General features: G+C 38.3%; 1 protein-coding gene across 2 annotated transcripts in view; it reads right to left on the bottom strand.

Annotated features, from left to right (window-relative positions):
- The window catches only part of LOC124096560 (pancreatic triacylglycerol lipase-like), a 39,810-nt gene that overhangs the window by 205 nt on the left and 26,837 nt on the right, over positions 1–12,768 (bottom strand). For both annotated transcript variants that reach the window (XM_046450519.1, XM_046450518.1), the window contains exons 9-12: positions 8,674–8,792; positions 5,716–5,845; positions 4,566–4,674; positions 2,406–2,570 (exon numbers count right to left, since the gene is read on the bottom strand). In XM_046450519.1, coding sequence (XP_046306475.1) covers positions 2,406–2,570; positions 4,566–4,674; positions 5,716–5,845; positions 8,674–8,792 — 523 coding nt within the window. The remainder of the gene's footprint in view (positions 1–2,405; positions 2,571–4,565; positions 4,675–5,715; positions 5,846–8,673; positions 8,793–12,768) is intronic.

The raw sequence follows: 12,768 nt of genomic DNA, 5'->3' as shown, positions 1-12,768 counted from the left end.
CCTGCATCTGGGTGGGGGGCACACCCTGTGCCCGAGGGTGGACATGGAGGGAAGACTTTTCTTGAAGGACTGAATTCTCCTTTCTGATTTTGTTTTGCAGTTGTGCAAGCAGCAGAGAAAGAAGCTGTCAGGGGATATTCCAAAGAACAGGAAGAGCTCCTTTGTCGTGTCAAGCAGCTACGGAACAGCTGGCACTTATCAACCAAGGCACCTAAGCAAGAGCAGAGCCAACAGCACAAGAAATCAGCCCTGCCTGAAACTGAAGGTCCTCGCGCTGGCTAGCCGTTCTTATTTTAATTCAACAATTGAACTGAAATGATCCATTTTTCTCATTAGACTAAACAATGTTTAAGATGTTTGGAGCTAATTTTCTCTAATAAAATACATTAGCATGTGCAAAGTAAAAAGTGTTCAGAATTTTTTTTTCTCTTTATTGTAATTCCCCTCCCTGTGGTTTGATGGATACTCTTGTGTTTGGGGGTATTAAGTAAAATAAGAAGAACTTGAACCCAAGCACAGTAATATATCAACAGTCAGTTTGATAACTCAAAGAGCTACCTAGTGGCTAATGGTGGTGTTTCCTTCATTTTTTGATTCATTGGTTTATAGTTTTTACAAGTTTGATAATTATGGAGCCTTTATTACTTAAAGTGTATTTTTTTCTGTCCCTTCTCCTTTGTGGTCTTCAAAGATAAATACATTAGTGTCACTGAAATTTCCCACAGGTCACTGATGTTCTCTGCATATATTTTCTTTCTGTTTGGTTTTTGATGCTTTCTCTTATATTTTCAACTTCACTAATATTTACTTCTTCAATGTCTAACTCTTGTTAATTATCTTCAGGGTATTTTTCCAGTGAAATATTATTTGTCATCCCTAGAAGTTCAATTTGGATCTTTTTCTATATATGCAATGTTTCCCTTGATTTTTTTGAATAAAATGGAATAGATGTTTACTAACTGCTTTACTTTTGCCTGGTGATTCTAACATTCTAACTGTGTCAGTGTTGGCTTGGTGCCAATTCATTGATTACTTTCCTCATTATAGGTATCTTGTCCTGCTTCTTTAACTGGAATCTTTGAGTTAATTTCATATAGTGTGAATTTTATCTAGCTAGTGCTGGATAATTGTGTATCTCTATAAATCTTTTGTTCTGGGATGCAGTTATTTGGAAACAGTTTGATCATGTCAAGTGCTGCTGAATCTCGATTAACCATTTTCCATAGGAAAGAAGACTGTCCGACATATTCTACCCCATGACTTTTCCCAGGCTGGGTGGAAACAAGCACTATTAACCCTGAAGGTCACTGGCTCGGTTCTCTCTAATCCTTCAAATGACTATTTCCCTGGCCGTGGCAACTTTGCCAATACACATGAGCTGACCAGTACAGTGCTGAATACTCAAGGGATTTTCTAGAACTCTAGGATTTTCCCTCTCAAGTTCTCTACTGTCTGGTAGGCTGCGCCATAACGTCCGTTTGCCTTAGATTCAATGATTCTTAACATTGTCTTTTTGACTTAGAGGGTCCACTGGACTTTGCCTGCACTTCTCCTGCCTATTTCACATCTGGAAATTCAAGACAGGGGCAGTTTAAACCCGTTTTAAGGTTTCATCTTGGTTGTTTATTTGTTTTTTTCTATCAGGCATCACTCCCCCTTATTGATTAAAATTCAATGTCTCAACTGTTGTCATATCTTTTGCCTGAATTCTTGGTTGCTTCATCTGTGAAGGTGAACGTGGGGCCTTTACTCCACCTTTGCCAGAAGCAGAAGTCCCTTCATTGGGTTTTTATGAGGACAAACGGCCTGACGACAGAAGCACCAGAGTTTGGCTGACACTCACATCCTCTTGAGCTTAAATTGGTACTATTGTGACCATCATCAGTTCACCCTTCCTGGTAGTTCCCTTGGTAAACACCCTCTGTCTCGCACACAGTCCAGTCATGGTCAGGGTGAAGGACTCATCTCCTGGATGTCTGTCTTCACCTAGAGGACCAGTGATATGGAGCACATACCTCTGTTCCCTGATAAGTTTAATGAGTTCCTAACAATTTAAATGACAGTTTGCTGAACCCATGAAGTTTGGGAGAGACACACACATTGATGACAAATACAGCAAAAGGTTCATTTGCCCAACAGATTTTTTTTCACCATAGGAAAGCCAGATTCTCATTGTAACACTTAATTTGTATCATATAACAACTCTGACTACAAATCTATCAAAGTTGATTTTCCTTAAGTACTGTACTTTCTCCTAAAGACACAGAAGATATTAGAAAGCAGGTGTGGCTGGAGTACAGGTGAACCACTGTAGGAAGTTTAACTTAAAGGAGAATTTTAGTGGGGATAGAATTGTGAACAATAATACTCAATCCTTCTCAGCCCTTTGGATTTTTATTACTTACACTCTTCCATCGTTTCTTTCCACTCTGATGCTAGATGCTCCTACTTTGGGTAGTGTTGGGTTGATCACATTGTTATACCAAATAAATTTGACCTTCTGCACATCTCCAACATCCACATCGGAATCAAACTCACTAGTATGAGTCTTTCCTGGTTGGAGGTAGCCCCTGGGAAGTTAAGAAAAGAAGAAAAATATACTGAAACACACCAAAACATACACATAAAAAACATACATGTAAATACATAAATATACATATATATTTCTAGAGCCAGTGTACAATGCAAGCCAAGGTGATTAATAGAATACTTATCATCCTAATGCATTAAATAAATTTACACATACACATTAACTCAGTGGTACGTTTTGACTCATATTACTTTTAGGTTATCTTTATTATTAAAACTGCACACCTAATACAGTTATCTCATACTTGACAAAGGCACCAAAAATACATGTTGGAGAAATGATAGCCTTTCAACAAATGGTACTGGGAAAACCGGAAATTTATATGCAGAAGGATGAAATTAAGCCCTTATCTCTCACCATGCACAAAACTCAACTCAAAGAAGATCAAGGACGTAGGAATTAGACCAGAGACCCTGCCCCTAATAGAAGAAAAAGTAATCCTTAATCTTCATCATGCCAGGTTAGGCCCCAATTTCCTTAACAAGACTCCTAAAGTGCAAGAAATAAAATCAAGAATCAATAAATGGGATGGATTGAAACTATAAAGCTTCTTCTCAGCAAAAGAAATAATCAATGAGGTGAAGAGAGAGCCTACATTTTGGGAGCAAATTTTTACCACATGCACATCAGATAGAGCACTAATCTCCAGGATATATAAAAAACTCAAAAAACTTAACACCAAAAAAAAAAAAACCCAACAACAACAAATAACCAATCAATAAATGGACTAAGGAACTGAACAGACATTTCTCAGAATAAGATATACAATAAATCAACAAATACATGAAAAAATGTTCAACATCTCTAGTAATTAGAGAAATGCAAATCAAAACTACTCTTAAGATTTCCTCTCACTCCAGTCAGAATGGAATACAAGAATACAATCAACAATAAGTGTTGGTGAGGATGTGGGGAGAAAGGCACATTCTTACATTGCTAGTGGGACTGCAAATTGGTGCAGCCAATATGGAAAGCAGTATGGAGATTCCTTGGAAAACTAGGAGTAGAACCACCATTTGACCCAGCTATCTCCCACTCCTCAGCCTATACCCAAGGACTTAAAATCAGCATAGTATAGTGATGCATCCACAACAATGTTTATAGCAGCACAACTCACAATACTAATATGACAGATACAATACTAATATGACAGATGCCCTTCAATAGATGAACGTATAAAGAAACTGTGGTATGTATACACAATGGAATATTACTCAGCATTAAAAGAGAATAAAATCATGGCATTTTCAGGTAAATGGATGGAGCTGGAGAATATCATGCTAAGTGAAGTAAGCCAATACCAAAAAACCAAAGGCTGAATGTTTTCACTGATAAGTGGATGCTGATTCATAATTGGGTGGCGGTGGGGGGGGCATGGGAGGAATGGAGAAATTTTAGATAGGGCAAAGGGGAGGGAGAGGATGGGAAGGGGCACAGGGGTAGGAAAGATGGTGGAATGAGACAGACATCATTACCTTAGGTACATGTATGAAGACATGAAGAGTATGACTCTACTTCATGTACAACCAGAGAAATGAAAAATTGTTCTCCATTTGTGTACTATGAATTGAAATGCATTCTGCTGTCATATATAACTAATTAGAACAAATAAATAAATAATTTTTAAAAAAACTACAAACATGTTTTAGTTACTTCTTCTCACAATTATGGTGAAATCATTATATTACCATTCTCACATTTTTGCAGGGAGAATAATTATTTACTGTTGACAATTCAGATATCTGATATCAAAGCAAACATTGATGATTTTCTCAGGAAATAGAGAAAAAAATTTAGAAACATAATTCTGAAACGTATTAAGGTACCAATATGAAAGAATATATTTCTTTTTATTATATGTGACAGCACTCTACTCCCACAGATTAAAGAATAAACAAACTCTTCTGTCAATAGCATACATCATACAGGCACAGTATTTCAACACTTAAGAAGCTTAAAGTGATATTTTACTCACTTGTAAACTTCATACTGCTTAGAGTTTCCTCCACTTCCATACAAGGAAACTAAGACATGTCCTGTAACTTTCTTTCCAGAAAGTGTGACAGCTATCTGGTACCGCCAACCTTGATGGGGGAGAAATTTGGCAAAATGTCAACTTATAGAGAAGACTCACTTAAAATAGGTTAATAAGGACCCCACTACCACAGAATTTGGAGTAATTTATATATGGCATTGGTAATTTTATGTAATAGTTATACACACTCCTTTATGTAAGTGCTCAGAGGACAGGTATTGAGGAGTGGGGCAGGGGAGTGGTGGCCAAAACCAACAAGGTTAAATTCTTTTAAGCCAAAGAACCAAGTAGTATATTTTACTTTCAACTTATTAACATAATAACTTGCTCTTAAATATTCTAAGAACTTAAAGTTAAAAGATCGTGGAAAAATAACAGAATGTAACATTTTCATTAATTTTATTTTCATCCATCAACAAATTTTAGAGTATTGTCATGCTTTTGTCTAAACACTCTATATCTATTTTTAAAATTCTATATTTCAGTTTTTCATTGACCTTGGAAATGAACCAATTTAGGCAGCCAAAAGATTGCCTTGGTATGAGTCAACAGTAAACTAAAAGGTTTTGCTCTTTAGTGCTAATATAGGAGATGGGAAAACATTTGTCTTGATTTTACAATATTCCTAACTCCACTCATTTCAATTTAAGTATTTTTCTTCCTCTTTACCAGAAAGAAACCCAGGAGTCTGACCTCAAGTATCACTATTCCCACACCCTCCACTTCCCATCCCCCCAAGACGTTCTACCTAAATATCTCTTGAATCTGTCAAACTGCCAGTTTTTCTCTGGAATTACTTTTTTGTCTGTACAAAACCTCATAATTCTGCTGAATGAATTTTTGACTGAATTCAAAGTGACTGGAACATAGGAAGCCTTCTGAATTCAGCCGAATCAACTGTGAAGAAATTCATTCTTGTCCCATTGAAGCCCCACACTGTGTTCTGCTATGCAAATGAGCTATCATTACCTGGAGCACAGCACTGTGCATTTTCCCACACCGTGTAGAACGTGTGGAATTTCACACGTTACCAATGGAAATGATAAAATACATATACTTAGGATTTAAGGTAAATAAAATGGAAACTTACGTGCAAAAGTACTGGCATCCCCAGTGTTCAGATAAAATTTCTGGCCCACTCCACTTGTTTTCCCAGCAAATCTATCAGCAAAGTGACCCATCTGTGGACATCCTCCACTTGGACAGGGGAAGCACTTGTTCTATTAGAAACAAATGATGAATGAGAATGCTTTTTCTTTTAATAGTGCACTATCTTTCCCTATAGGTGACAAATTCAAATATTCTAAAGTGAATACTATTATGATGGTAAAAGGAATTCCAAACTATGTCTCAGCAAAGGTTAACAGTGCATCTCGAGATCTGCAAGGATAAATCAGCAATTTCACTGTTGGATAACATAATAACAATAACCAGACAAGTGGGAGAATTTATGTGCATGTAGTTTCATTTCTCTTTTGCCTTTCTCAGTTGTCCTATTTGCCTGAAGGCATCCATCTGTCTGCAAGGTGTTTAGAATTTTCTTGCTTATCGATTGATCAATTGATTGTGGTCCTTCGGCTAGAACCTAAAGCTTCAGGAATGCTAGGCAAGTCCTTTATCATTAAGTTACATCCCAACTCTTGATTTATTTTGGAAAAATTGCATAAGAAGGAATATCAGAGCCAGTTATGGTGGCTCATACTTGTAATCCCAGCAGCTTGGGAGGCTGAAGCAGGAGGATCATGAGTTCAAAGCCAGCCTCAGAAAAAACGAGGCGCTAAGCTAGTGAGACCCTGTCTCTAAAATAAAATACAAAATAGGGCTAGGGATGTGGCTCAGTGGTCGGGTGGTCAAGTTCAATACCTGGTACCCACCCCTCCCCCATAAAAAAAGAATGAATATCAGAATATTAGCGTCTGATGCCTACAGGACTATTAAGAGAACAATGGACCCCAAAGTCAGGCTTTTCTCAAAAAACAGAACATTTTCCATTTTTAAAAGCTTCTATTTAGCATATCAAGAACTGCATGTTCACATCTCTGAATCTCCCCACCTGAAGAGAGAACACTCCAGTTGGCCATTAAGGCTAACCATGAGGCCCGAGTCTCAAGAACACAGATATTATGGGCCAAGGGATGGTTTTAGAAGGGACGAAGAGGGAGGAATAGAATTGGGAAGACAAGCAATCGCCATGCCAGAGGGGAAAGCTGCTGCACTGTAAGGGCAGGTGGTGGATTCCTGAATCAGTGGACCAGATGACCCACGGCAGGTCTCAGACCCAGCATCCTGCAAAAGCCAAGGAGAGACTGAGCTGCAAGGAAGAAGGCCAAAGCTGAGTGGGAAAAAAAAAGGTGACAGAAGTATGACCTAGACTCCATGGGGTTGTGGTGATCACTTTATAAACTTGCTGACATGACAAAAGAAAGTTATTTGCTGAGAAGGAATAACTGGGGATTGTAGGAACTGAAAAATAACTGTGTTCTTTTTTCTAGAACTATGGTTTGAACTAAGTTAGTCCACATTAGTACAATGAACTGTAGAAGTTAATTTATTCCCCAATCATAATTCTTTACAACCTATGTAACTCACTTAGACTTCCTTTTTCCCCAGCTTTAAAAGGACCCTTGAAACCCCTATCCCTAGTGGACATATTTTGGTTTCTACTGGATTCTGTGTTCCTCAAATTGCAGTTTAATACCCCAAATAAATGCCCACCCCATTTCTTAACAGATCATCTGTGTCTCTTTGGGTGACATTTTTTGGAGGGCTTTGCCTAACCCGGATTTCATCTCTATGCCATGGGTGTGCCCATCAATAAGGCAGACGAGGACATGGGTCAGAATCCAAAGGAGCTAAGAGACATGCACCAGTGAACCCCCACATCATTTCTTCTGTGGTACACAGGTTGACCACTAGCACCACCGCTGCCAGGATTAGCTGCCCAACTGCCTCTCGGAGAGAGTTTTAGGAAGGGGATCCAAAGGCAGAGAGATCTACAAGACTGAGAACTTATTTTTACGAAAGTGCTGAGTATCACCTAAAAGGATTGTTGATATTCTTGAAAATGACTTTGTTTTAACTGAATGAGTCCTAAAGGTTTTTTGTTTGCTTCTTTGTTTGCTTTATTATCCATATTTGGGCATTGAGAGGGACAGAAATAAGAAGTTAAAACAAGAAAAGAAGACAGGGAGTTTCTTGTCAAACTGTGTACATACTATTAACAAAACATGTGATCCCTTCCTCATCATATATTTCCTATTTTATTATGTTTTTTAGCTCTGGGTTAAGTAATTAACATACATCACAGTGTTAACTCCTCCTACCAAATATGTTGAGTCTATCATTATTATTTACATTTATAGATGAAGAAATTGCTTTAAAGAAGTGAAATATTTTGTGTAGAATCATTCAGTTATTTAATGGTGAAACCTGGGTTTTGGTCCTCTCTTAATTGCTAGGTTTGTCTCCTTGGTAATTAGGATGCCACTTGAAATTTTCTTTATTGAATGGCATATGTTAGAAATCCTAATTTGGAAAAAAAAATTGTAGTGAGAAGAAAATCCATGTTTATGAAAAAAATGTGTAATAGATATGTCATTTTCAAGAACACACATGAGAATCCAAGTTAGAGATCAAGAGAATCCCAAACATGTTGAAAACTCAAAGAAATAATGAATATTATGAGGATGCACAGAAATAGTCACATGCTGATAAGTATAGTTTAAAAGGTCATCATTTAAGCAAAATTTCCACATAAGGAGAATGTATAGTTCAACAGTTTCCTATAAATACAACTCAGCTGTCCATAACCTAGATTTTTGTTGTTGCTGTAGTTGTTTAGGATTACTTTCATAACAAACTGGAGCATTTATCAGATACATGGAGAAGTGATAGGCAACAGGGTTACTGTGATTAAAATAAATTTATATGACTAAAGGAATAAAGGATTAGAGTATAAACATTCATTGAATGCTGTCATGTACGGTGAACCATGTCAGTCATGAGAAGGACAGTCACAAATTTCTTTAATAGAAATGTGGGTACTTACTGCAGTGAAATCACTGTAAGAGGCACAAGAAAACCCAGCAAAGCCGGTGGGGTTGACAATACTATCAGCATAGTACTTGTAGCTTCTTAAGTGATTACAGGCCACAAAGTCACGACTTCCTGTGAAATCAGACATGATTACACATCAGTGACAGATTTTATTTTTCCACGTAAATGTCCTGAGTAGAACATAATTGTTGAATAGGTTTCTCTAATTAGTGTGAACTCATGGAGGTCATCACACAAAATCATTTATGAAGTGTATTTATGATTTGTGAAGCATTCGGAAATTAAATACTGTTTAAGGTTATAATAGTTAGTGCCCCATTGTTAAATGAAATAGAAAAACTGGAGAGCTTCCAATCACTCCTGCAAGGTAGGCGGGCCTGCGACCCACCGGCAGAAGAGGAGCAGCGGCCTGCTGAGAGGCAGAGCCGCCCCCTCCCCCTGCACCGACAAGGTAGAGGGAACTGTGACCACGCACAGAGCAGGCCCAGCGGCCTGCTGAGGGGCAGAGCCGCCCCCCACCCCCCGCGCCTGCCAGGTAGGGGAACTGTGACCACGGACAGAAAAGGCCCAGTGGCCCGCGGCGGGACAGAGCTTCCAATCACTCCTGCAAGGTAGGCGGGCCTGCGACCCACCGGCAGAAGAGGAGCAACGGCCTGCTGAGAGGCAGAGCCGCCCCCTCCCCCCCGCGCTTGCAAGGTAGACGGAACTGTGACCACCATCAGAACAGGCCAGACCTGCAACCAAGAGACAGAACAGGCCCAGTGGCCTGAGGAAGGGTAGAGCCGTCCCCCCGCGCCTGCAAGGTAGGCGTACCTGCGACCCACTGGCAGTACAGCCCCAGAGGCCTGCAGAGGGGCAGTGCCGCTGCCTGCGCCTGCAAAGTAGACAGAACTGTGACCACCGACAGAACAAGCCTAGAGGCCCGAAGAGGGACAGAGCCGCCGCCCGCGCCTGCGAGGGAGACTTTGCAACTATACAAGACCAATATAAATATATAGGGGGAAAATTCAATAGCACAACAGTTTCACCAAGTAGAATGGAACGCGAACAGTATGAAGAGACAAGGAAAGAAAGGACCACAAGCATTGCAGGTCAACTCAACGTTAGAAGAGGTAACAGCTGCAGCAGATGGAATGTCAGACAAAGAATTCAGGATATACATGCTTCAGATGATCTGGAGTCTCAAGGAAGACATCAGACAGCAAAATCAGACAATGAAAGATCACTTCAACAATGAATTACATAAACAAATCCAAGAAGCAAAAGATCAACTATACAGGGAAATAGAGGTTATAAAAAACAAACAAACAGAAATCCTAGAAATGCAGGAAGCAATAAGCCAACTTAAAAACTCAATTGAGAATACTACCAGCAGAGTAGAACACTTAGAAGACAGAACATCAGACAATGAAGATAAAGTATTTCAACTTGAAAAGAACATAGACAGCTCAGCAAGACTGTTAAGAAACCATGAGCAGAACATCCAAGAAATATGGGATAACATCAAGAGACCAAATTTAAGAGTCATTGGGATACAGGAAGGGACAGAGTTTCAAACCAAAGGAATGAGCAATCTATTCAATGAAATAATACGAGAAAACTTCCCAGACTTGAAGAATGAGACAGAACCCCAAATCCTAGAAGCCTACAGGACGCCGAATGTGCAAAATCATAAGAGACCCACACCTAGACACATTATAATGAAGATGCCCAACATACAGAATAAGGAGAGAATTTTAAAAGCTACAAGAGAAAGGAAGCAGATCACATTTAGGGGTAAGCCAATCAGGATAACAGCTGATCTTTCAACACAGACTCTGAAAGCTAGAAGATCCTGGAATAACATATTTCAAACACTGAAAGAAAATGGGTTCCAACCAAGAATTGTGTTTCCAGCGAAATTAAGCTTCAGGATGGAAGATGAAATTAAAACCTTCCACGATAAACAAAAGTTAAAAGAATTTGCAGCTAGAAAACCATCTCTTCAAAACATCCTTGGCAAAACATTACAGGAAGAGGAAATGGAAAATAACAATGAAAACCAACAGTGGGAGGTAGGACACTAAAGGGGGGAAAATAATCAAAGAGGAAAACAAACCATGTTTAGTAACATAAATAAACAAATATGGCTGGAAGAACAACCCATATCTCAATAATAACCCTAAATGTTAATGGCTTAAACTCACCAATCAAGAGACACAGGCTAGTAGAATGGATCACAAAACAAGACCCAACAATATGCTGCCTACAGGAGACGCATTTGATAGGAAAAGACATACATAGGCTGAAGGTGAAAGGTTGGGAAAAATCATATCACTCATATGGACTTCGGAAACAAGCAGGAGTATCCATACTCATATCAAATAAAATAGATTTCAAGCCAAAGTTAATCAAAAGGGATAAAGAGGGACACTACATACTGCTCAAGGGAACCATACACCAACAAGACATAACAATCATAAATATATATGCCCCAAACAATGGTGCAGCTATGTTCATCAAACAAACTCTTCTCAAGTTCAAGAGTCTAATAGACCACCATACAATAATCATGGGAGACTTCAACACACCTCTATCACCACTGGACAGATCTTCCAAACAAAAGTTGAATAAGGAAACTATAGAACTCAATAACACAATTAATAACCTAGACTTAATTGACATATATAGAATATACCACCCAACATCAAGCAGTTACACTTTTTTCTCAGCAGCACATGGATCCTTCTCAAAAATAGATCATATATTATGTCACAGGGCAACTCTTAGACAATATAAAGGAGTAGAGATAATACCATGCATCCTATCTGATCATAATGGAATGGAACTGAAAATCAACGATAAAAGAAGGAAGGGAAAAGAATACATCACTTGGAGAATGAACAATAGGTTACTGAATGATCAATGGGTTATAGAAGACATCAAGGAGGAAACTAAAAAATTCTTAGAGATTAATGAAAACACAGACACAACATATCGGAATCTATGGGACACATTGAAAGCAGTTCTAAGAGGAAAATTCATTGCTTGGAGTTCATTCCTTAAAAAAAGAAAAAACCAACAAATAAATGATCTCATACTTCATCTCAAAATCCTAGAAAAAGAAGAGCAAAACAACAGCAAAAGAAGTAGAAGGCAAGAAATAATTAAAATCAGAGCTGAAATTAATGAAATCGAAACAAAAGAAACAATTGAAAAAATTGACAAAACTAAAAGTTGGTTCTTTGAAAAAATAAACAAAATCGACAGACCCTTAGCCATGCTAGCGAAGAGAAGAAGAGAGAGAACTCAAATTACTAACATACGGGATGAAAGAGGCAATATCACAACAGACACTTCAGAAATACAGAAGATAATCAAAAATTATTTTGAATCCTTATACTCCAATAAATTAGAAGATAGTGAAGGCATAGATAAATTTCTTAAGTCATATGATCTGCCCAGATTGAGTCAGGAGGATATAGACAACCTAAACAGACCAATATCAATTGAGGAAATAGAAGAAACCATCAAAAGACTACCAACTAAGAAAAGCCCAGGACCGGATGGGTATACAGCAGAGTTTTACAAAACCTTTAAAGAGGAACTAATACCAATACTTTTCAAGCTACTTCAGGAAATAGAAAAAGAGGGAGAACTTCCAAATTCATTCTACGAGGCCAACATCACCCTGATACCTAAACCAGACAAAGACACTTCAAAGAAAGAAAACTACAGACCAATATCTCTAATGAACCTAGATGCAAAAATCCTCAATAAAATTCTGGCCACTCGGATACAAAAACTTATCAAAAAAATTGTGCACCATGATCAAGTAGGATTCATCCCTGGGATGCAAGGCTGGTTCAATATACGGAAATCAATAAATGTTATTCACCACATCAATAGACTTAAAAATAAGAATCATATGATCATCTCGATAGATGCGGAAAAAGCATTTGACAAAGTATAGCATCCCTTTATGTTCAAAACTCTAGAAAAACTAGGGATAACAGGAACATACCTCAATATTGTAAAAGCAATCTATGCTAAGCCTCAGGCTAGCATCATTCTGAATGGAGAAAAATTGAAGGCATTCCCTCTAAAA

Source organism: Marmota monax, unplaced genomic scaffold, assembly GCF_021218885.2.
Source record: "Marmota monax isolate L192 unplaced genomic scaffold, Marmota_monax_Labrador192_F-V1.1 WCK01_AAM20220418_F8-fsc00004, whole genome shotgun sequence".
Taxonomy (NCBI): Eukaryota; Metazoa; Chordata; class Mammalia; order Rodentia; family Sciuridae; genus Marmota; species Marmota monax.
The sequence above is the reverse complement of the archived record's forward strand: the minus strand, read 5'-3'. Positions and strand labels throughout refer to the sequence as shown.